At 41.0% G+C, this 24,723-nt stretch overlaps 1 protein-coding gene across 3 annotated transcripts in view; it reads left to right on the plus strand.

Annotated features, from left to right (window-relative positions):
* Positions 1-11,822, plus strand: part of alk (ALK receptor tyrosine kinase) — a 474,023-nt gene extending 462,201 nt beyond the window's left edge. For all 3 annotated transcript variants that reach the window (XM_037746863.1, XM_037746865.1, XM_037746866.1), the window contains exons 26-29: positions 5,976-6,077; positions 6,386-6,520; positions 7,471-7,561; positions 8,588-11,822. In XM_037746863.1, coding sequence (XP_037602791.1) covers positions 5,976-6,077; positions 6,386-6,520; positions 7,471-7,561; positions 8,588-9,763 — 1,504 coding nt within the window. In that variant the 3' untranslated portion in view covers positions 9,764-11,822. The remainder of the gene's footprint in view (positions 1-5,975; positions 6,078-6,385; positions 6,521-7,470; positions 7,562-8,587) is intronic.
* Positions 11,823-24,723: the final 12,901 nt, after the last annotated feature.

Genomic DNA, 24,723 nt, shown 5'->3' on the forward strand with positions numbered 1-24,723 from the left:
TCATTGGTTTCACAACAGTCTCAGCTTTACAGTGATACCCAATTTATACAATTCCAAGACTGTTTAGGGACCCCAGTATGCAGAAATATTGAAACACGCCATTTTTAGAATAGGCGAAAATAATACATTTATACTGCAATCAAAGAATTACATGGTTTTTGCCCCAAACTGCATGTGATTATCATAAAGTGGGCATGTCTGTAAATGGGAGACTCGTGGGTACCCACAGAACCCATTTTCATTCACATATCTTGAGGTCAGAGGTCAAGGGACCCCTTTGAAAATGGCCATGCCAGTTTTTCCTCGCCTAAATTTAGCCTATTTTTGGAGCGTTATTTGGCCTCCTTGCCTAAATGACACTAACACTAACGCTAATAAAGCTAGCATGGTAGGATTGTTACAAATGGATTCCTTGGGTTTTTTAGTTTCATATGATATCTGGACCTTCGCTCTAGCTCTAAAAACTGAACCTGCTGCAGCCTCTGAAAGACGGTAAAGTCTGTGGCGAGTCTCAGGGAGTTAATGTCAGCCTGGTGCACACACACACACACACACACACACACAGTGTAAAGGTAGAACAAAGACATTCAATTCAATGAACAGACACAAGTACTAGGCTCCATATTGTGTCCTCACAGGTGCATGTTCTTCTATCTCACTCTCCATTCAACACAGTCTGTTCTGTCTCTTACTGTTTGTTTTTGCCTTTAATGCTTCTCTATCTTCTAGCTCCCCTTTAGCACACTGATTTGCTCGCACAAGAAAAAGCACACACATATAAAACACCTCTATTTGTGCTATAGATTTCCTGGGACTGTATGTTAAGCCTTCCTAATCTGCAGCTCAGCTTTCAGTCTGTGTTTGTGGTGTTGGCAGTAGTCGTAAATATGTCCATAAACCCCACAGTTAAAAAAAATAAAAAAGAGGTCGATCCACTGATAGGGGGATTATCAGTCTAATCCTCTACATTTTACCATCCCTCAATCTTTTCAAAATATTCCAGCATTTTCTAATGGGCAGATAACGGACTGAATAGCAATGTACAAAAGTTTTATGTGATGTTTTTTTTTTTTAAAGATGTATTTCACTTGCACAGGTCAGAAAAGGTATTCTGACTCACCGGATGTAGACTGTGGGTATGAGTCAGCCATTGGCAGCGTATCTCACGCTGCATTCTTCTCCCCTTCCACTATCTATTTTGCAAGGCCAACATCGCTACATCCTGGGCTTAGCGCCGCCCAAGACGATTGTGATTGGTTTAAAACTGAAGTCAGTAACTTTGAGCAAATGTGATAAAAAGTTATTTTTATGAAACGGTCACTATATCCTGACAGTAGTGCCTGAGACAGATAACGCTTGGTTTTGGCTCGACTGTTTTCAACACGGCTGCCGGGTCACAAACTTTCTCATTTTACAGCTAAACAGTACACTACACGATGTTTCTGAAAACATCTGCGGAGAGGAATAGGCATTACAGTAACAGAATATTGATTCATATTTGATCAGCGCTGCCTAGTTTGACCGTTTGATCAGAGTTTGCGAGTTTCGTGAGCAGTGATTGACAGCTGCTGTAGAGACTCCTCGGCTCTTGTTGTTTTTGTTTGGGCGCGATGAAATCTTCCAAATTTATTATTGCCTTTATATACTTTACATACTGTTTTACAAACTGTTACGCCTCTGTGTTATATACATATTTATTATTTCTCTATACATACTACATTCCTGTCTACACCTCTGTATATACATTTTTATTACTGCTTATATTCAGTTTTCCCATCTGAAATACTGTCTTCAACAAAACAATTACATTTACATTACTATTTTATATTTACTTATGTTTTTATTTATTTTAACTGTCCTATTTTATACCTTAGATTATCATTTTGCTTTTGCATTTACTTGTGTGATTTCTCCTTTATATATAAATGTTTTATGAGCATTGTTGAAGGAACCTGAGGCCAAAGGTTTTTATTACCAATGAAGGCTTTGCTGGAATTGATATAATTTATGACAATGAAGAACCTTGAACCAAATGGCATTAGGAGCATTAAGAGGAGGCAGAGGGACATGATTTTTTCTGTCAGGATATAGTGACCATTTTATAAAAACAACTTTTTTTAATCATATTTGCTCCATTTCTACCCACTGCTGCTTCAATTGTGGGAAGCTAAAATCGTGATTAATATTCGATTAATTGTGCAGCCCTACTGGAAGAGTTGCCAGTTCAAATCCCTTTGGGCCTTTTGGGAAAGTAAAGGAGTATAGCATTAACAGTCTCTTCATATCATATTTGCTCAAAGTTACCAACTGCAGCTTTAAAGAAACACAAACAAGCCAGAACGTTTTTTTCCCCCTTGTACTAGAGTGATGATGTGTGGAGCTAGACCTTTCTTTAGCGCTGACACTGCGCTGTGGAGATACGTCTGGCTATGCGAGTCTAAATTTAGAAGATTGTGGCAGTCTGGTTTTTGTAAACTCCTCATCACTGAATTCAGCCTTTTCACAGCAACAAAAGCAGGATCCACTAAGAGCCACAGCTGTTTGATCTAATCGCAGCTTTTGAGGACAGTCCACTTCCACTCACTATTTTCACTATTGGGATAGACAGGAACATTAGAAGGATAATGGTAATGGCGCAACAAGATGGTGGCAGGATACAATCCTGTAATTGTAGGCCTGAAAACGGAGGAGATAACTGATTCCCCATCACTGAATTGATCGTGTTATTCTAAGTGATAGGTTAAGGCGGAAACTGTGCAACTGCCCTGCGGCGGTTCAGAGCTAATCTGTCAAGCAAACGCTCAACTAGTGATTGTTTTCTCTGCTTCATTGAATATGTGTAATTTTCTTCGAGGCTAACTTCTTATGCCAATACTTTGCTAAGTATATATATTTCCCTTTTAGCCATACTATCTTGACAGCATATCATCTATATTCATCTCTGCTTACTGCTCCCCTGAAGCCACACAGCTGTAGCTATGAGTTAAACCAAATGATGATTGGTGCTGGCTCTTGATATTTGCCTCGAGTCGATACTGTGCAAAATGCAGTTGTTTCTTATCCTCTTAATTTCCATTATAGTAAATATCGCACAAAAAAGATGGTTTAAGCAAGTAGCAAACAGTAAAATTAAGCTTTTTTTCAGTCTTGGAATGAGGCTTGGCTACATCTGTTTTAGCTTCTTGGCACTAGTTGCTTTTTGGATTCAATTTTACAGCTTACTTTTACGGCTCTGGCTTTTAACGGTAGTTCATACATTTGTGCCCCAGGTGAGCAGCTTGAAATCAGCTTGAAATCCTCCTAAACTAAAGACAAAATGTGATGGGTCATGCAGCCCAAGCCCATAGGCTTTAGATGCCGTATCTGAGGAGCTCAGGCTGCTAAAACCACAATCTTTTTCTTTTTTTTTTTGCTTGTTGTCCCATTTTTTTATCCAAGCTGTTTTATTCTTTGCCACCCTGCTTTTGATGTGTTTTCCATTCTTTTCTTTTTCGTATTTTTTTTGTTTTTGGTTTTAGCTTGTACTCGTCCAGGGAAAGCCAACTGAGCACAATGCTCTTTTCTCATCCTGCTTCACGTTCACACCTGGGAGCTGCCCACTGTAATTACAGTCCTTATTCCTGTGCAGCCATGTGCAGCTCCAGCAGAGCGGTTGGGTGTTTCACTTACTTCCAGTCGAGTTTTTGAAGGCGAAGAGAAAGAGACTGTTACTGCTACTTCTTTACTTTCCCAAAAGGCCCAAAGGGATTTGAACTGGCAACCTTTCCAGTAGGGCTGCGCAATTAATCAAATATTAATTAATTAATAGATGGACATGATCAACTGCGATATTTACTTTTAAAATGTGTGCTCCGCTCATAGAAAACTCTGCTGCATAAACTAACAGTTAGCAATGCACTGACAATCAGCAGCCGATCGAAGCCGGACGGTTTTCAGCAGTCTCATATATCCGAGTATTTGCCGGTCACACAGCGGCACGGTCAGTAACATCTCACATACACATGTCGTCGGTAAGGGAAGTTCTTTAGCGTGAGTGAAGAAGACATAAAGCTAGCAATTGGTCAAAACGGTAAATCCAAATTGAGCAGTGGAGGAACAACCTTAAAAACATTTGGAACTAGAATTTCCCTCGGAGAGCGAAGACCTCCGTCAACGCGTTTCCTAATCATTTGAATTAAGTGGTTTTATGCAAATAACCACTATAGATCACACTAACAAAGTAAAAGAAAAACATTTAGAATTTGACGGTTGGAATGTAGCAGTGCTGTTAAATTAAATGTGAAATTGCAATAAAAATATTTTGTCCCTAATCTATAAATAATCGTGATATCAATATTGATCAAAATAATCTGCAGCCCTACTTTCCAGTCACAAACTGCGTCTATATGCTATTATATAGTCCAATTCATTATGAAACACTTGCCATGTTTACAAACAACTGCTTAGGTGGACTAAAGTGTCATTTCAATGATAAAATCACTCCGGGCGAACAGATTTACTCTGCAACAGCAAACAATGCCAAATGATGCTGTTTTTCCCAGCCAAACACAGCTGACACCGCTTAACTCGGATCTTGACGTGTGTCCATTTTTTTCAGCCGAGCAGTTCATGTCTGTCCGTGTGCCTTGAGCAGTGCGAGATGACCTCCATCAGCACAAACAATCAGATAGAGCACACATCAGATCATTTCTCGACCAACGGCAAGCGCAAAACGGCATTAAAAATGGCTCAGGCGAGGCTCGGCCTGGCCAAAAATCTCCCTCTTCTCTCTCTGCGCAGATAAAGGAGTTCTCAGAGGGTCTCTCACACCAACGTGTTGGGAGGCTGAAAAAGCGATCCGATCAGAGTGCTGATACAGCCACTGACAAACCGTGAATTAATTGCTGGATGTTAGATTTTTTTTTCTTCTTTTTTTTTTTTCACCCTCTGCTTTTGAGGGCAGTGGTGTTGCCATGGTGACGGTGCTGCAAACTGCCAATGCTGGTTTTCATTTCACAATTGTTCCCTTTTTTAATTATTACTGTGCAAACAAATATTAATATTATTAGTAAGGCTGTCAATCGTATTAGTGTCCATAGTTTTATCGCGATTGATCGCAAATTAATCACGCATTTTGTATCTGTTCAAAATGTACCTTAAAGGGAGATTTGTCAAGTATTTAATACTCTTATCAACATGGGAGTGGACAAATATGCTTGCTTTATGCAAATTTAAGTACAGTATATATCATACTCATACATAGAAAAGTAATAAAATATCACTAGAAATCAATTAACAACGCAACAGAGTAATGCATAGTGCATGAGACAGATAATGCTTGGTTTTGGCTCGACAGTTTTCAACATGGCGGTCGGGTCACAAACTTTCTCATTTTACAGCTGAACAGTACACTAAATGATGTTTCTGGAAAAAACATGTGGTTGGAAATAAGCATTACAGTAACCGAATACTGAATCATATTTGATCAGAGTTTGCAAGTTTCGCGAGCAGTGATTGACAGCTGCCCAGAGACAGCTCGGCTTTGACTGGTTGTTTGTTCGGGTACGTCGAAATCTTGCAAATACCATTAGGAGCAAAGGAAGAAACAGAAGAATTAGGGATGTCAATACATTAAATATTGAATTGTGATTAATTGCATGATTGTCCATAGTTAATCATGATTAAATTACAAATTAATCACACATTTTTAACTGTTCAAAATGTACCTTAAAGGGAGATCTGTCAAGTATTTAATACTCTTTTTAACATGAGTGGACAGATATGCTGCTTTATGCACATGTATGTTTATATTTATTATTGGAAATCAATTATCAACACCAAACAATGACAGATATTGTCCAGAAACCCAAGTTGAGTTAATGCGTTAAAGAAATTTGTGGTGTTAAAACGAATTTGCTTTATTATCGCGTTAACTTTAATCATTAGCCATCAAGCATTTTACTATTCAAAATCTGTGTTTGTGTTTGCATGTGTAGGGCGAGCTATTACAGGAAGGGAGGGCGTGCCATGCTGCCAGTGAAGTGGATGCCACCTGAAGCCTTCATGGAGGGCATCTTCACATCTAAAACGGACACGTGGTGAGAATCCCTGTTTAACATCCCTCACTGTGATTTCACCTGCTATATTTCACACTCAGACGTCTGCCGTCCCAACCTTCCCACACTTTGTTTTTTTCCCTTCCTCCGTCCTTCAACGCCTTTGATCCTGAGCCATATGTTGTTTTTTTTTAATTCCTTGTCTCGTCTCCATCTCGTTCTTGTCCTCTGCTCTCATCCTTTACAGCTTCGGCTCTGAAGATGCTTACGATTTATGACTTGATTGTCCTTAGTCTCACCCTCCCGTCTTCCTCTCACTCTAACTAATCCGTCCTCGCATCATCTCGCAGGTCCTTTGGGGTTCTGCTGTGGGAGATCTTCTCGTTGGGCTACATGCCATATCCGAGTCGCAGTAACCAGGAAGTTTTGGAGTTTGTAACCAACGGTGGCAGAATGGACCCGCCTAAAAACTGCCCCGGGCCAGTGTAAGTGCAGATCCGAACGAGGAATGCATTCATATGCTTCACACACAACCACGAGAAAAATGTGATCCCATGGGGCCTAATTAAGCTTCTCCATAACTTAAACAAGACAGAAGGATGCTCAGTTGCACATGATGCACACACACACACACACACACACACACATAGAGGCAGACATGAAAGGCTCTGGTGATTGGCTGATATTGACACGTAAACGGGTTGTGACCTAGAAGGCGTCAGAAAATGTTATGGGAGATGGTTCTCATTGCTCTCAATATGGAAACCACATTAACAGTTTTCTTTCATGTTTGCCGCCCAATTTGGAAGAAGTCATGGGAAGCTGATAGAGAGCTTAAAAACCATTTCCATATCACACTGTATTTTTCTCTCACTTTTCAGATGCCGCCTCTCATGCCAACTCTATTACAAAACATATATGCGCAGATGCACACGCACGTGTTTTCACAGCTTCACACCTGTTACTGCAGCTTTGCAGATTAGTCCTCATATGATCTCGCAACCTGCCTCGCATGTTCCTTGTAAATGTGTCTTTGAAAAAAAAAAAAAAATAAGCATGGCCCTGTGGTGTTTCTATTAATTTGAAGTTGTGAAACAGTCTCACAACAGGACACACCGATTACTGAAAAGCGGCAGCTACAGTTGGAATCATCTCATCAATTAAAGCCGTATCTCAGGATTTAACTTCTGTTCGTTTCTCCTCTTCTCTGCGTCGCCCGTTTAACACAATCGCACAAACCGGTGGGAGACAACTATTAGGAATATTTTGTCAAAATAGATCAATGCGGCATTTGTTATATCAGCGGGTGAGATGGTGCTGGTCAGCCTCTGTTTTCTTTTTTGTACTCTCTACATCTGCATGGAGAGGCAGAAAATGTGTTCATTGAGTATTTACTCAGCTTGTGTGTGTCTACCCGTTTCATGTGTATGTTTAGGTACCGTATAATGACTCAGAGTTGGCAGCACCAGCCTGAAGACAGGCCCAACTTCTCAACTATCCTGGAGAGGATTGACTACTGCTTACAGGTAACTAAACAGCACACTGTGGGATTCTGCTGCAACGCTAACATGAATTAGGGCTGGAGTGATTTGAGGAAAATACCTAAATGCACCATATTGCTCGATTTCAATCGGGATTATGTTCTATAACTTAAACTCCAAGCCTCTATTGGTTGTTTATAAAGGATAGCACATGATGAGTTTGTAGTAAGTATAATCAAAACTTATTTCTGCATGAAAAGAATCAGATAAAATGATGGCTTGTTGTTTTATTGCAGTTGTTTTTGTCATGAATACTTTCACACCGAACATGAATATTGTGCAGCAACATACTTTTTTCGGGAAGGATTTTCTGAGCTTTCACACCGAAAATAAAGGCATCAACCAATCACGTTGTGCGGAACGGGTTGAGTTGTATCTATATTTATGAAACAACAGCACGGAGGCTCAGTATTCCAAACCAGGACGGCAAATTGTATTACTCCTTGAAAAACCTTGAAAAAGGCAGCGCAGACCAGTTCCACTCCTTCCGTTCTTACCTTTTACAATAAAAGCCCCCGGTGTGTAAACGCCTTAAGTCAAACACTTTTAAGTACTAAATTTAGTTTTCTGAAAAAAAAAATAAAAAATTTCCTCAAATTGTGTAATATATTATATAAATGGTATATTTGACCTTTTATTACACTATATTTTTCTATATAATAATGACTTCCACAGTGAGATTAAATTTGTCAATATTAATACATTTTCTTTTCAATCATTAAAATTATACAGAGTGGTGGTTCTTACTCGAGGAAACCATCTTTCATCAAGCGTATATACAACAGATAGTATAGTATACTACACCACTATAATTCACAGCATTTATTCAATTAGCTACAGCTGACTAAGTTTCTCACCCCATACTTGCAGCTTTAATTATAAATGATTTTTAATGTGTGGCTCTTGCAATTTTAAAGACGCATTTTCAAATCGCAAATTTGATCTAATCACTTACATGAATGACTGTTAACAGTGAAAAATCCAACTGTGATCTCTTCTACCCCATGTTAGGACCCTGATGTGGTGACCATGCCCCTGCCTGTAGAGTACGGACCCATCCCCGAAGAGGAGGAGCGAGTACCCGTGCACCCTGACGACCCCTCAGCTCCGACCGTGCTGGTGAATGCCCAGGTGCCTGATGGGGAGGTGCCGCAGCCGCCCCCGTCCTATCCTACAGAGGACAGCCGGAGAGGTGTGGAGCACACCGGGGAGACGAGCACAGCGTCGGAGGCCAAAGCACAGACGGCGGCCCAGCCCCAGCCGTACCTCCACCAGCACCAGCAGCCTCACACGCAGACCTCCATCGCCATGACGACCACTAACACAGTCACCTCCACGGCCGCCTCTATGCTCACTGCCAAGGGACCTCACGTTGCCACCCAGCCCGGCCCCGACGGGGGCCACATCAACCTGGCGTTCACCCAGGGCCATGCGCCAGAGAAGGAGGGACACAACGGGAGGAGCACCAGTCTCTGGAACCCGACGTACGGCTCGTGGTTCCTGCAGCAGAGGAAGCAGCAGCAGCAGCAGCAGCAGCAGCAACAACAGCAGCAGCAGCAGCAGCAGCAGCAGCAGAGGCAGGGAGGGGTTGGGGGAGCAGGAGGGAACGGCGGCAGGGTGCCTGGTGAGGGGCAGGAGCACGTGGGCCGGACTGTGGCCGAGGTGGCGGGGGCGCTGGGTCTCCAGCACCAGCACAAGCAGTTCCAGCATCAGCTCCAGCAGCAGCATCAGCTCCAACAGCAGCATCAGCTCCAACAGCAGCACCAACTCCAGCTGCTGCACCATCAGCAGCAGCAGCAGGGTCTCTGCAGACCTCTGCTACCCCCACCACCACCTCCTGCTGTTCAGTCGCCTCTGCTTTTAGATTCAGCCGCCTTGCCCCCAGTTCCCCTCTACAGACTGAGACGATTCCCCTGCGGGAACATCGGCTACGGCTACCAGGACCAGGGCCTGCCGCTGGAGGTCGCCCACGGGAACCCCAACCCCGCTCCTCCACCCCCTCAACCACAGCAGGGCATCTCCATGCCCCCCTCAGCAGCCCACCAGAGGGGGGCCTCCATTCCCACCTCGGTGTCCCTGGGTCGGTCGGGTATGCCCGAGGACAGCCGTCCACTGCTAGTCACCATGGGGACAGTACAGGACCCGAGGCTGCCCAGGATGGAGGGCCACAACGCCACCGTGCTTTAGCCCCAAATGCCTGTTAACGCTGGTCTTTTTTTTGTCAGGCCCCCGTCTTTGAAGACTGTGTGTTCAGGACACATAGCAGGAAACACTGTGTCAGGACAGAGACCGTTTTACAGCGCCCCTACCGTCCCACCATTTTGGTTTTCTTCCTCCAGTTCTCGCTGAAACAGAGCTGGATGAGTCCATCAGGCTTTTCCCATGAGAACCCTGGAAGTGTGTTAAAATCCCCAATGGATGCTAAAGCACATCAGAGAACAAAAAAAAAGCTTTGGGAGTACTGTAAGAGTTTAAAAATAATGTATTTTTTCAATGCTGGAGGGATCGTAAGTGAGTGAGTGAGAGTACTGAGAAAGAATCAAATGGAGAGTTTACGGCACATGACAACTTTCCATCTGGTAGCGACCAGGAGCGAGGACGTTTGCAAATCTCTATATTTTGCCAAACTTAAAAGACGTTCAGGCACAAACTTTGGTGACCAGTTTTGACTGTAGCAACTGCGAAGTTGACTACAGCCGCAAGCCACACGTGTCCGTTCTACTGCAGAGCCCTGGCACTGTTCCTTATCCACATCCTTTTGGAAAACAACAGCGTGGTGAATAACTTGTATCAGACTATTTTTCAAGAATATCACAGAATTGGACACTGGATTACCAGAGACATTTATACAGGGGGAAAAAAATACTGGGGAAAAATGTGTTTGTTGATGTTTGCTTGCCTGCTTGTTAATTTATTCATTTGTTTATTTATTATTTGGAAGTGGCTCTATAAATTATTCATGAACATGCTTCTTCAGATCCAAACATTTTTACATCAACTGGTTTTCACTTTAGTTTTTTTTACGCTGCAGCAATTTGTTTTTAGTAATATGGTTATAAGAAAAAAGGAGAGAGAGGTGAGATTGAACAACCCCAAAAAATGATTAACCCTAAAAATCATGAATGGTTTGTCATTATACTGATACAGGAAATGAGTCGTGGCCTTTAAAGTGGAGTAGATGGATAAATAGAGCAGCGACGCAGGTCGGGGAGATTATTTGACAGAAGAATAAAACGGATTACAGACGAGCCACCATCAGCAACATTTAAGAGTTTGACTTTTTACTCTCGCTGAAGATTTGTAAGAAGCCGCCGCCCCTGGTACTATTGAAATCACTGCTCTGCGGACTCCCTTTTGTTCGCAGCTCCATTCTGTTGAAAGAGTGCTTTGTGACAGTGAAGTTGAGGCTTTTCTTTTCTTATGGCTTTTTCAGTAACCTTTTATCAATTCATTTCTTGTTTTAAAAAAAAAAAAAAAATCAGTTTCTTTCCCCTCCTTTTTTGTCTGGATATAGAAACACAGTGGATATTGCTGAATCAATCTTAACCTTCAAATTGCCATCTCACAGAACTCCACATTCTTAAATTTGCATATTTTATCTTTTCTATTATAGGATGACTGTTGTGGAATACAAATGAGTCTGAGTGTGAAGTTTGAATACAAACTGCTTTTTGCTCCACGTGTGAATGAAAGCCGAGACCGGTTTGAGTCTCATTACGTACATTTTCACACACATGGTGTTGCCACTTGTCTGTGTTTAAAGTCTGCTTTTTTCAGTTTAAAAGGACAGTTACGTGCGGTGTATCTATCGGACAGCACCACGAGCGTGGCAGTGTTGATATTTCGGAGAATGACGACGACGTGTCCATTTTTTTATGCTTTTGCTTGACTGTATTTGGCAATCCTGTCAGTGCTTCTGCTGTGAAGCGACGGCGAGCTGTCGTGTGCGTGTCATGACGCTCGGTGACTGATTAAGACAAATGCATTCCTGTAGGCCAAAATCAATTGGCAAGTTAAATATTGGAAAGTATTTTTGCTTTGTCGCCGGTACTTGTGTTAAATGCATACATTCTGTGTGCCCCCCCCCCCCCCCTCACAGCTCATCTCCACTGCTTGATGTAAAAAGACAAACTGAACTGCACCTGTAAATGTTGTAATTATAATGTATTGTACTATGGCTCTGGTAAAAGCTGTAAATTGCCCTGCAGAAGACATTCGCCAAAATTAATAAATTACTATATAATAACTGTTTTGCATTTGTCTGCACTTTTTGGGATTGGGCCCAAGTTAATTAGATTAACTGAAAAAGGACATTATGATTCGGTGATTACATTTTTAAAAACACAATCATCTACCACAGACAGAGCAGCTTGTTTAATGTTACATCCTAACTGCAACATTAGTAATGTTCTTCATCTTAAAACTGAAATGTAATAGCTGTGCTGTAAATTCTAGGGCTGTAAAATGCCAGATCAAATCTTTATTTGCCATGTCTCCATTACTTTAGATGTTCCTGTTTGACGACAGCAGCTTTAAAAGTTATTGGCAGCACAAACGATTGTTGACACAAAGTGCTATTGGTAAAAGCTGGCAGTAATGGATTCCAGAGGTGGGGCTCATTAAAACAATGAGTCTTCTGTGCACCAGCTATTTAAACTACTGGTATTATGAGCCCTTTGTTATATTAGACCTCACAGTTTAGCACAGTGTCATTTAAGATCAATAAAGTTTCAGTTTATCATTGAGATCCATCAGTCTCCACACAAAACTCTTTTAAAGGTGCTAAATTTGATATTCACAGCATTAACATATAAGCAGGACGCCTGTGAAAGCAAAACTTCAAAGCAACACGTTCTAACATGTAAAGCTGAATGAAACGTTACATTTTGAACACAAACAAAAGGCTTCTTTAGGTTTAGACAACAAAACCACTTAGTTAAGTTGAGGGGGAAAACATAAAATAACTACGTTTCAAAAGTTAAAGTGACACTTTAAAGTTAAAGTGAAACACAAGTGAGGTTTGTGAACATAAAGACAACTACACTTTCTTGATTTCACACAGGATGTGAACCCTGGTCTCCTGTACTCCTATACTACAGCGCCTGACTTCCGCTTCTGCTCCTGTCATAATTACTATGAGCTATATTACTACAGGTCGCTGTCGTGCTCTTTTATACCTCCCTCACCTCCCCTCCCTCTACCATGTGAATACATGATAAAAACCTACTATTGGGTGTAGTAGGCCCCTACTGACCCACATCTATGATGCTTATAGCAACTGATAACACCTATTTAATAGTCTGACAAGAGTCTACTCGTCTAGCTTCTCTGTGCTTTGTTTACATAGCCGGGCCGGCCACGAGTGCCTGTTGGTGCATGTCAGCATCCCCCACTGGCTAGCCCATGGCTAGCTCTTCGGTACCAAGTCAATGCCAAAATTCTATTAACATCACGCTACTCGTTTTTCTACTTTACCATAGGTACCGTCAGGGCTTGAGACTAACGGCATCCCAGGGATGATAGAAAATGTGTTTTGGACGCAGTAAACTCGAAATTGCATACTATGCACTAAAATATGTGTACTATCATTAGACAGACTTTCAAGTGAATAAACAGTAGTATGTATCTTTTCAGAAGCATTGCGCAGTAATTTAGCTCATTGTCACTTCCTGAGTGCCTCCTTGCCGGTTGGAGACGCGTAACCATGGTAACCCGTGCCAACCCATCGCAGTGAAACAGTCACGAAATTTAATCCATTTGATTCGTGTACATAGAGACAAATTTCCCTTTTTTTCGTGACGCTCAGCACGACTTTCAACAACGTATCTTTTGTGCTTTTTCCTACTAATGTCCAGCAACAGGTGACGCACAGGTCATATTTCCGCTCCAGTCTTTTCGAAATAAAACTACTAAGTAAGGTTTAGGATTAGATCGACTTGTTTAGGTTCAGGCAACAAAACTACTTTGTTAGGTTTAAGAAAAGATCGCAGTGTGGGTTTAAATAACTCACGAAATGCCATAATGAAGTACCGAAGTTACGTGACAACTAAATCAACTCTGACTTCTAGTTTCACACAGGACACAAACACCGGCCTCCTGGACGACAGTCCTGTGTCTTTTGACCCATCCATCCACCCTGACCTCCTCCCTACGTGGCGTTCGGCAGTCTTTATACTTCCCGGTTCACAATCACGTGGATTACATAAGAATTGATTAAGTGCTAACCATCACAAAGAAATGTGAAATTCATGTCTATGTACACGAATCAATACATTAAATTCTGCGACTATTTCACAAACTGCTGTGCGACTGGGCTGGCCAACCTCATGTGACCAAAATGACAGTTTGTGAGAATCAAAGTCAGAACTAATTCTAAAAAATATATTACACTCAGCAAAGTGAAATCTTATACTTACAGTTAAATTGAAGCGTTATTGATGTTACAGAGCTGTCCATCAATGTCTATTATGAACTTTTTCATCACTACCACATTGCATTGTGGGACATTTATGCCGCCGTAGTGTCCAGCGTTGCATACTGTAATATTTCACCGGAAATAGAATGCAACTTGCATACTATTGGTTTCCGACATACTTAAAAGGCTCACATACTGTTTTAGCGTACTAAATAGCATGTTAGTATGGAATTACGGACGCAATCTAAAATTTCTGGTACCGTGACGTCCCTATTCCAACCGACGGCATCGTCGTGGAAGCATAGCGCCCACCCCTCAGTTCACACTGTTTACACTGTTGTGTCAGCACTGTTGCCGCTGTTAGCACCGTTAGCCGCTGGCTCAGCCGTCGCCATGTTGAGAGCCGCGTGGAGGAAATAGATATGCTCTGAATTCTATATAGAGAACCTTTAAGAGGAAACAATAGTCTGAGTCGCCCTGACATCCTCACATTGCTTCATTTACAGTATGACGTTTCCAAAGTGCATTATTTGACAACTTCTATCCCCTTGTGCCAAAACATAATAATTAAGAGCAAACTTCTTATAGACTGTATTTTGTGTAGACGGAGGAAATGTGAGTTGACTCTAATCAGGATGATTGTAGTCCTCCTGATTTTACACACTACAATTAACCTCAGCTATTGACCTCATGCCCTCAGCCTAGTGCAGAAGCAAAGCAGCCTGCTGCGTTTGATAATTTAGACATAACCATCACGGCAATACCGTTCATTCACTGAAGCCTTTGTTATTTCTTCTGGCCCTCCTGCCCCCTGGTGTTACAGTGTTGAAGTCAGATTCTGAATATCAGACTCTCACTCAGAAGGTGTTTTTAAATGTAATATCAATCTTCATGTTTTTAGCTAGCTGTATGTGGTAGATTAAAAGGTTATGAGACTCTTATGTTAGCTACCCTGCAGATGTGATTTATTACTGTGAGGCTTTAGTTTTCCTTTTTAATAGTATCAAACTAAGATCAGGCCCTCAAGAACAATTAGGCTCCCCACAACTTTAGAATGTATTGTTACATCCTATACACAATTACATTGTTTGATTTTTTTATTTCAGACTAATCATTCCATTTTCTAGCAAGATTGCAAAATCAGAGCATAAAAACTGGCTAGGGGCGACCTGATAGCCAAGAGGTTAGGGCGTATACCACATGGGCGCAAATGACCAGTGTTGGGCAGTAACGCATGTCTCAATAACGCATTACTTTCCTCAGTAACGAGTACTGTAAGGGATTACAATTTCCCAAATGCTATTATATTAATATTAGTAATTATATTACAGTTATTAATCCAAGTAACTCTGTGTTACCAGGACGCGGTTTGCTTTTTGTGGTAGGCTTATGTTACCATGACGAAAACGCGCGGCAGGTAAGAAAGGAGGTGGAGTTGCCATATTGTTTAATGATTCTCTCCAATGCAAACAGATATCTTATGGACATTTTGCTTCTTTTGAATATGTCGCTCTTCAGCTGAACTCCTCTTCTCGAGCTTTGTTTCTCAATATCTACAGGCCACCTAAATACTGTGCAAACTTTTTTGATGATTTTACTGAACTGCTGTCTGTAATTTGTGTTGACTTTGACTGTGTAGTCATTGTTGGTGATTTTAACATCCATGTTGACAACCAACAGGACAGAGGGGCCAAAGAACTGTGTCAGGTTCTTGATAACTATGGAATGAGTCAGCATGTGACAGAGCCCACACACAATAGGGGACACACTTTGGACTTAATCATATCAAAGGGCCTGAACATTTCCAAGGTTGTAGTGATGGATGTTGCTCTGTCTGATCATTCATGTGTATTCTTTGAGAGTACTCTTCCTGTGCACAGGAATGATAAGACAGAGGTAATCACAAAAAGGTATATCACTGAAAATACCAGTGATCAATTTGTTCAGGCTTTCTCTTCCACACCCACCCTCCCCTGGACCTCTGTCAATGAGCTTGTAGATAATTTCAATTCTAAAATGACAAATGTTATTGATACCATTGCACCCACCACGGTGAAGATTGTCTCTGGTAAGAAAAAATCTCCATGGAGAAATACCATGTTGGTAAGAAATGAAAAAAGAGAGTGTCGAAAAGCTGAACGCCAGTGGCGGAAAACAAATCTACAAGTTCATTATGACATCTATAAAGAGAGACTTTGCATTTATAATTCAGAACTGAAAAATGCAAGGCGGTCCTTCTTCTCTGACATCATCACCAAAAACAATAACAATGCACGTGCCCTGTTTGCTACTGTCGACAGGCTAACAAACCCTCCTGTGTCAGTAGCCTCTGAACTTTTATCCTCCAGGGCCTGCAATGAATTTGCTTCCTTTTTTACAGAAAAAATTCACAAAATCAGACAAGCAGTCACTTCCTCCATAGCAGGTACAGGATGTTTGTTTCCCCTGCGTCCACTTAAACCTGGTGCAAATACCATGACACAGTTTTATCCAATAAATCAGACATACCTGGAGGAAATCATACAACATCTAAAATCCTCCTCATGCTGCCTTGACATTCTGCCAACAGGCCTTTTCAAAAAAGTATCAGATTGTATGGTCTCAGAGCTTTTACAGATTGTTAATGCATCTCTTGTTTCAGGAGTGTTCCCACAGGCCCTGAAAACTGCTGTCATCAAACCACTCCTCAAAAAGAACAATCTGGATTCATCAATAGTAAATAATTACAGACCGATATCAAATCTTCCATTCTTGTCTAAAATAATTGAAAAAACAGTTTTTCAAAAATTAAATAGCTTTCTGGCACTAAACAACTCTTTTGATGTCTTCCAGTCAGGTTTTCGACGAAACCACAGCACTGAGACTGCTCTTGTTAAGGTCTTCAATGACATCCGATTGAACACAGACAGTGGTAGAACTACGGTTTTAGTTTTACTGGATCTCAGTGCTGCATTCGACACGGTTGACCATAATATATTACTAGACCGACTGGAAAACTGGGTGGGTATTTCTGGCATAGCACTCAGCTGGTTTAAATCCTACCTAAAAGACAGGGACTTCTTTGTGTCTATAGGTAATTGCAAATCTGAGCTGAACAAAATCACATGCGGAGTTCCCCAAGGCTCCATCTTGGGGCCTCTTTTGTTTAACATCTACATGCTCCCACTGGGTCAGATTTTTGAGAACAACAAAATAAATTACCATAACTATGCAGACGACACACAAATTTACATAACTCTATCACCAGGAGACTACAGTCCAATACAAGCACTGAGTGAGTGCATTGAACAAGTCAATAATTGGATGTGCCAGAATTTTCTTCAGCTGAACAAAGACAAAACTGAGGTTGTAGTTTTTGGAGCCAAAAAAGAAAGATTAAAGGTTAGTGCTCACCTACAATCTGTGATGTTAAAAAGCTCAGACCAAGCCAGAAACCTTGGTGTAGTCATGGACTCAGACCTGAGCTTTAACAGCCATATTAAGACAATTACAAAGACAGCCTTCTATCACCTGAAGAATATAAGAAGAATTAGAGGACTGATGTCTCAGCAGGATTTGGAAAAACTAGTACATGCATTTATCTTCAGCCGACTTGACTACTGTAACGGCGTCTTTACCGGTCTTCCTAAAAAATCGATCAGACAGCTGCAGCTGATTCAGAACGTTGCTGCTAGAGTCCTCACTAAGACCAAGAAAGTGGATCACATCAGTCCAGTTCTGAAGTCTCTACACTGGCTGCCTGTCTCTCAGAGAATTGATTTCAAAATACTGCTGCTGGTTTACAAAGCACTAAATGGTTTAGGGCCAAAATACATTTCTGATCTTCTGCTGTGTTATGAACCATCCAGACCTCTCAGGTCATCTGGATCAGGTCTGCTTAGTGTCCCCAGAGTCAGAACTAAACATGCAGAAGCAGCATTCAGTTTTTATGCACCAAATATCTGGAACAAGCTCCCAGAAACCTGCAGGACCGCTCCAACTCTCACTTCTTTTAAAACAAAGCTTAAAACTTTCCTGTTTGCGGGTGCCTTTCATTCTGACACTGCACTATAACTTTTACTCTTTTGAATTTTATGCAATTTTAGCTTCTATCCTAGCTTTTATTTTTAGCTTGTTTTTATTTTCTAATCTTTAATGTTTTAATGTTTTTATGTTTTTATAACTGTTTTAATTATTTCTTAATGTTCTTTTGCATTTTGTCGCAATGTTCTTGAATGTTTCTGTAAAGCACTTTGAATTGCCCTGTTGTTGAAATGTGCTATACAAATAAAGCTGCCTTGCCTTGCCTTGCCTATGCATCTTCGCATCGCGACGAGTTGAACTTTGGTGAACTTCAAGGCGAACATTTGGGATGGGCGGATCAATACTGTGGTATCGATACGTCGATACATCAATACATCGATACTCACTAGCAACTCATTTGGTATCGATTCCTTCAAAATTTCTATTATAAATGGATATAAACAAAATGTGGCTGCATCACTTCTACTTCTTTTAAATGAAAGCAAAATGAGAATCTAAGTCATAAAAATACAGGGCTAAAATATAAACAAATAAAATGTAAAATAAAGTTATATAAAATTGTTTTTGTTTTGTTTTTTCAATAAATTATCATTATTTAAAAAAAATTTAAAAATCACATACCACTTTAAGAAATGATCAATATCGGTATCGGTAAAATTATTTCAAATAAATTAAATTAAAATTAAATTAAAGTATTTGTAACCAGAAGTTACACGAGAGAGTGGAGCTACAACCGAGCAACCAAACCAAAGTACAACCAAATGTTGAGTAAGATGTTTTTAGGCGACCAAAACGGATATAACTAACTTTCATGAACTGAAAACACATTGTGAAAGGGTTAAAGTTCAAAGACGAAAACACAAACAACACACAGACCGGACAACGCAACCTGTCAATCACAAGGTAGCCACGCCCTAAAGCATACCCTGCTTTATGGTCTATTTGACTCTAAATGGGACCATAATTTACTAAATGAACATCATGCTGTATTGATGAAGACTTGAAACTAGCGATTGAGACCATAAACTCATGGTTACAATGTTTACTGAGGTAATAAGTCAAGTGAGAAATAGGATCATTTTCACATAGACTTCTATACAATCAGACTTTTTTTGCAAAGAGAATGCAAGTTTAAGGCACTTCTGCATTGGCTTCACTTTTCAGACCCGGAGTTGCCCACTAGTGTGAAATGATTTTCAGGGAAACATAACCTTGTTTTGCCAAGGTTGCGTTTCCCTCAATCTCTACAATGGGGCTGGTGAGTGCGTAGGTACTATGACCCATGGTCTCCATGGCCACAGTTATGAGAATACAACATCAATGCCTTCCTACACCTAAGAAAAAGGCTGACCTGTAAGACAGACGGTTTCTGTCAATCGTTTTTATTATTTAATTATTTGACAGGAAATGACAGGAAACATGGGCAGAGGGAAGGAAATGAACAAAGGTCCCCGCCTGGGATGGAACCAGGGTTACATGGTGCATTAACCATTAGGCTGCCGGGGCCCCCAGAGAGGCCGTTTTAAAATAGGTGGACGATGATTTTTTGCTGCTTCCGTTCTAATATGCAAGACGAAAGCTGCTGATCTCCGGAAATAAAGTCTCAAGCTGCATTACTATGCTAAACATGCAGATCAGTATGCTGGGGATGAGGAAGACGAGAGGGAAAGATGAAACACGGGAGTTCATTTTTTTTCTCCGTAGGCCAGTGGCCCCCTGGTAATTTGAGGTTGAGACCCCGGGATTAGAGGCTGCGAGCATCTCAACATACAGTGTTTGTTTAGATTCTGTTACAGGCACTACATTTATGTTTAGGGTCTTGCTAATAAGTGGACGAAGTTTTGAAGTGTGCTCGTAATAAAATAATTTTAAATCAATATTTTGTGTCAAACCGTCACAGCTCACTTTGCTAAAGTATTGTGTAATAGGGAGGATTATGTACAGTGAGCTGGTCATTATTGCACATAAGCCCTGACAGGGTGAACAGAGACCCCAGCAGGATTATCCCTGTATTGTAAACATGTCTGCATGTCGAGGCTTGTGCAGCTGCCAGGGTGTATTTTGCTAGCGATAGCAAACTGTATTCCTTGGGTGCCGGCTGTGCCAGCGCTGCTCTCCATCATGTTAAAAAGCAGACTTCATGGTCTTACTAAGATCATCTGTCTCCCACCAGGGAGCAGCTCCACACTCACTACAAAGTGCTGATGGTGCAACATGGCACTTACCACACTGTGATACAGTATGTCTGAGCTTTTGTTTCAGCTTTTGCCTTCAGCTCATTATTCCAAAAACTATATCCAAGTTTTAAAAAAAAAAAGCAGACAACAAAGACGTCACCATGCAGAGAGGCTGAATTCAGAAGCATCCCTGTGTTTCCACCGGAGCTCTGTGTAGGCTGCTTTCCGTGTCTCCATTAACATATACAAGTCATTTACATAAGCCATCACACTATTAGCAACAATAATGTAACACAGTATGTGATTTTTTTTCCCTCCCTTTTTAGAATTGCTTTCTCAAATAATCAAATAAAAGCGCCGTTCAGTGAGTAATGAGTCACTATAATAACCAATAAGGTAGCCATAAATATGAGTAACTTAAGTATTTTTCAACCTGGACCCTATTTTTTCATGTTTTTGTGACTGATGGGGACAATATGTTTTTTAAATTGGTCCAGTATTAAGGGATAACAAATGTTCAAAGGGGTCCCTTGACCTCTGACCTCAAGATATGTGAATGAAAATTGGCTCTATTGGTACCCACCAGTCTCCCCTTTACAGACATGCCCACTTTATGATAATCACATGCAGTTTGGGGCAAGTCATAGTCAAGTCAGCACACTGATACACTGACAGCTGTTGTTGCCTGTTGGGCTGCAGTTTGCCATGTTATGATTTGAGCATATTATTTTATGCTAAATGCAGTACCTGTGAGGGTTTCTGGACAATATTTGAAAAACAAAGTTTGGAAACTTGTGTTTGGTGGATTATTTCTCTGTCGTGACAATGCTTATTGGCATTGTATTTTACATCGTTGGAAAGTCTGTTTATTTACCTTCGCAATGATGTCCAACTTAAGGATCATGCATTTGTGGGATGAGCAGCACAGCTGATTATGTGGGTAGCGCCCAAGAAAAATTTGCCAAAATGCTCCGTCAATGGTTTCCAAACTTTGTTTTTCCAGTATATATTATCTCAGTATCGTTAACAGTGTTCCTTTTGGTGTCACTGTCAAATAAAAAAACATTTTCTACTCTGATATGAAAATGTATTCATTTGAATTTGCACAGGGCTATAACAGGGAGATGGAGAACACGAGACAGATGGAGGCTGAGAGGAAAGATATGGAAGAAAAGTTGAGGACCGCTTCAAAGATTTTAGTCCTGAAGGAGAGGGAGTTCTGGAAAAGTGACAGACGGACCATGTAGACAGACTAGAGAGTTAAAGTTCGACCTCCGGAAGGTAAAATAGCAGACTGGACAGAGAGAAGAAGGCATCGGCTCTCTTCACCTCCATCTCTCTGCTCTGGTGGAATACTATGTTACAGCCATAGTCGCCTGATGGATGGAGCTCAATACAGAGCGTGCAAAGGCAGAGGAGGAAATAAAGAAAAGAGAGATGAGCAGATCATCTCTCTTCAACAGAGCCTCCACGCTCAGAGAGAGGAAAAGTGGGAGGGTGAGAGCCTCTCCTGATGAAGGGTGAAGAGCATGGAAGAGATGTGGCAGAGAAAAGCCAGCCAGCTTGAAGAGCTCCTCACTCTGAAGGAGACAAGCTGGTCGTCAGGGCCAATGGAAAAAGACGAGCTCGTACCAACGCTCACGTGGACACCTTGGCCCACAGTCAGCTCTGAGACAAAGAGAACTGAGACGTGACGCTCTTGAGGAGAAACTCCAAAAGCAGCTGGTTGAAAAAGATGAGAGCCAGCGGAAAGAGCTCACAGAGAAAGAAGAGAGCTTCAAGAAGGAGCTCTCTGATAAACAACAACAGTCCAAAAAGGAGCTGTTTATACTCTGTGAGAGTTGGGAGAGGAGAGCACCAGCAGTGGGGAAAAAGAAGAGAGAGCTGGAGGAGATGCTGCTGGTCAAAGAAAAAGATCTGGAAGTATGAAGAGGCAGAGAGGAAGAAGGACATCAAACGCCTCATGGAGGAAAACAATCCAGCTTCATGTATGCTGCCTCAGCTCATCGTTTTGATTCAAACAGGAAGTAAGATGAAATATGCTGCCTTTCTCTTTTCATGAGCTCACAATAGAAAACAAAATAAGCTAAAGAAGATCTTCTGGAGCTGGAGGACAGACAACTCACCCCTACAAACCCACCCGACATCCTTTACCCTAACCCCATCTTCCCTCTTACCCCTAATCCAACTCCCTCCACCCATCCTTCTCAATTCCTCCTACCTTCATGTATGCCTTCTGAATCATTCCATAAACTCAAAAACTCTTATGTATGTTTGTCTGTCTCCTTAATCTGTGTGTGTAGCCTGTCCTCTTTCTAGGTTACATGGTGGAGAGGAGGTCGTGTGGATCAGGCTCTATCTGCTTGGCGACACCTGGAAGCTGCTCGACATCCTCCTGGATCCATCTTTTTATACTATATAAATTTATATTGTCAAATTATATGTTACAACTTTGTCAAATGGACAGTCTATGTTGTCATTTCATTATGTTGTTACTCTGAACACACGACATCTATTTCCTGTCTGTCCATCCTGAGAGAGGGATCCCTCCTTGGTTGCTCTTCGTGAGGTATCTTCCATTTTTTTCCCCATTAAAGGTTTGGTTTTTGTTAACTTTTTTTCCAAAATACTGTACTATATAAGAAGTGGTCGTAGTCACCGTGACGTCACCCATTGGTTTGTGGACTGCGGTTTTGAAGCTTCGACTTCTGCATTTCGTTCGTCGCCATCTTGGTTTTTGGCCGTCGCCATCTTGTTTTTTCGCAACCAGAAGCGACACGAGAGGGTGGAGCTAAGTACAACCAACCGCTGAATAAGACATTTTTAGGCCAAAATGTTACAATTAACTTTCATGAACTGAAAACACACTGTGAAAGGGTTAAAGTTGTAAGTCGAAAACACGGACAACTCCCAGACCGGACAACGCCGTGGTAGCGTCCTGTCAATCACAAGGTCACCACGCTCTAAAGCATCCCCTGCTTTATGATCTATTCCACTCTAAATGGGACCATAACTTACGAAATGAACATCATGCTGTATTGAAAACTTGAAACTAATGATTGAGACCATAAATAACCAGAGGAGTCGCCCCCTGCTGGCCATTTGAAAGAATGCAATTTAAAGCATTTCCGCATTGGCTTCACTTTTCAAACCCGGAGGTTGCCCACTGGTTTTTCCTCATCCGCTGTGAGGGTCGTACTGTAAAGGACAGAGGGTGCTGTGTACTGTACAGATTGTAAAAGCCCCCTGAAGCCTTACTGAATAGAGATATAATATAAATACAATATAACATTATATGGCAGCAGATATAGTTTTCAATTTCTCATCATCAATCATAACACTGTCAGGGATGAAAATTACGCATCACTTACTGTCTATTAATTTGATTCCAACTTATTTTGATCATTATTCAGTGTCTGTATGGAACTACACTGCAGACTGAAGACTCTGCCAACAATGACATCGATCCAGAGATTAACCTGTGACACATTAAGACATGGATTTTTTTCTTTTGCTAAAGGGAGGGTAAACTAATTTATTTGGGAGAGCAGGCTAGGATCTTTAAAAATGTTCTCACCGCAGATTTATTGTCTTTTAATTAAATTCGGTAGATTAGATTAGCTAATTGTTGTTGTTGTTTTTTGTTTGTTTTTTATTATACGTACATGTACACCATATAACATGATGATACCAAGACGGAAAGGAAAAATAATTAATAACTAATTGCTGTTTAAAGTTCCACAGTAGTGTTTTGGGTCTGCTTTTCTTTTTACTGTATATTAATGATTTAAAGTCAGCCTGCTCTAGTGAGGTTTTTTATAATGCAGATGATTATGCTTTATTAGTGTTTAATTAAGATATTGAAGATACAGAAGCTATACTTTTTAGATCAAAAGGGCCCCTCAAATGGACCTCAAAGTTTACAGATAAAGCTGGGGAAACTTTAATTGCCCCTAAAAATAGTGTTATGTATAGGATGTAAATTGCATCAATATCTATCTGGGAAGTTCTTTTTAAAATGATCAATCAAAGGATAACATCTTTAGCAAGGGAAACCACACTATTAGATCAGATTAAATCCTAACGTTATGGTATCTTATAGTCTTTAGGTTTTGTCTCTTTTAGTTCATTAAAATCATTTCTTAAAATTGCAATTTAAGTAGGACAGTATCCTGTTTTGTTGTTGTTGTTTTAATTTCAATTAAACATTTTTAGCCATGCTACTGGCATGGCTCTAGGGTTGGCAATGTTGAATGGTTGGTTGCCATGATTTGGTCCCCATAGGGTTAATCCTGCTGACTTTTCCTCTCTTACCACCATGAGGTTTATTTTTTACTCCACAGCTATTATTACCATGTCATTTGGTAAAGACATTCATCACGATCCCCAGACAATTAATCTTATTGGCTGACCTATGAAGCACAACCATCTGGTCAAACTTTTTACATATCCAGTGGAATATCCTGACATGTATACCAGATGGACTGGCACATGGATTAGCGTGCTAACATGCTAAACTAAGCCATCAATCA

Source organism: Sebastes umbrosus, chromosome 16 (genome assembly GCF_015220745.1).
Source record: "Sebastes umbrosus isolate fSebUmb1 chromosome 16, fSebUmb1.pri, whole genome shotgun sequence".
Taxonomy (NCBI): Eukaryota; Metazoa; Chordata; class Actinopteri; order Perciformes; family Sebastidae; genus Sebastes; species Sebastes umbrosus.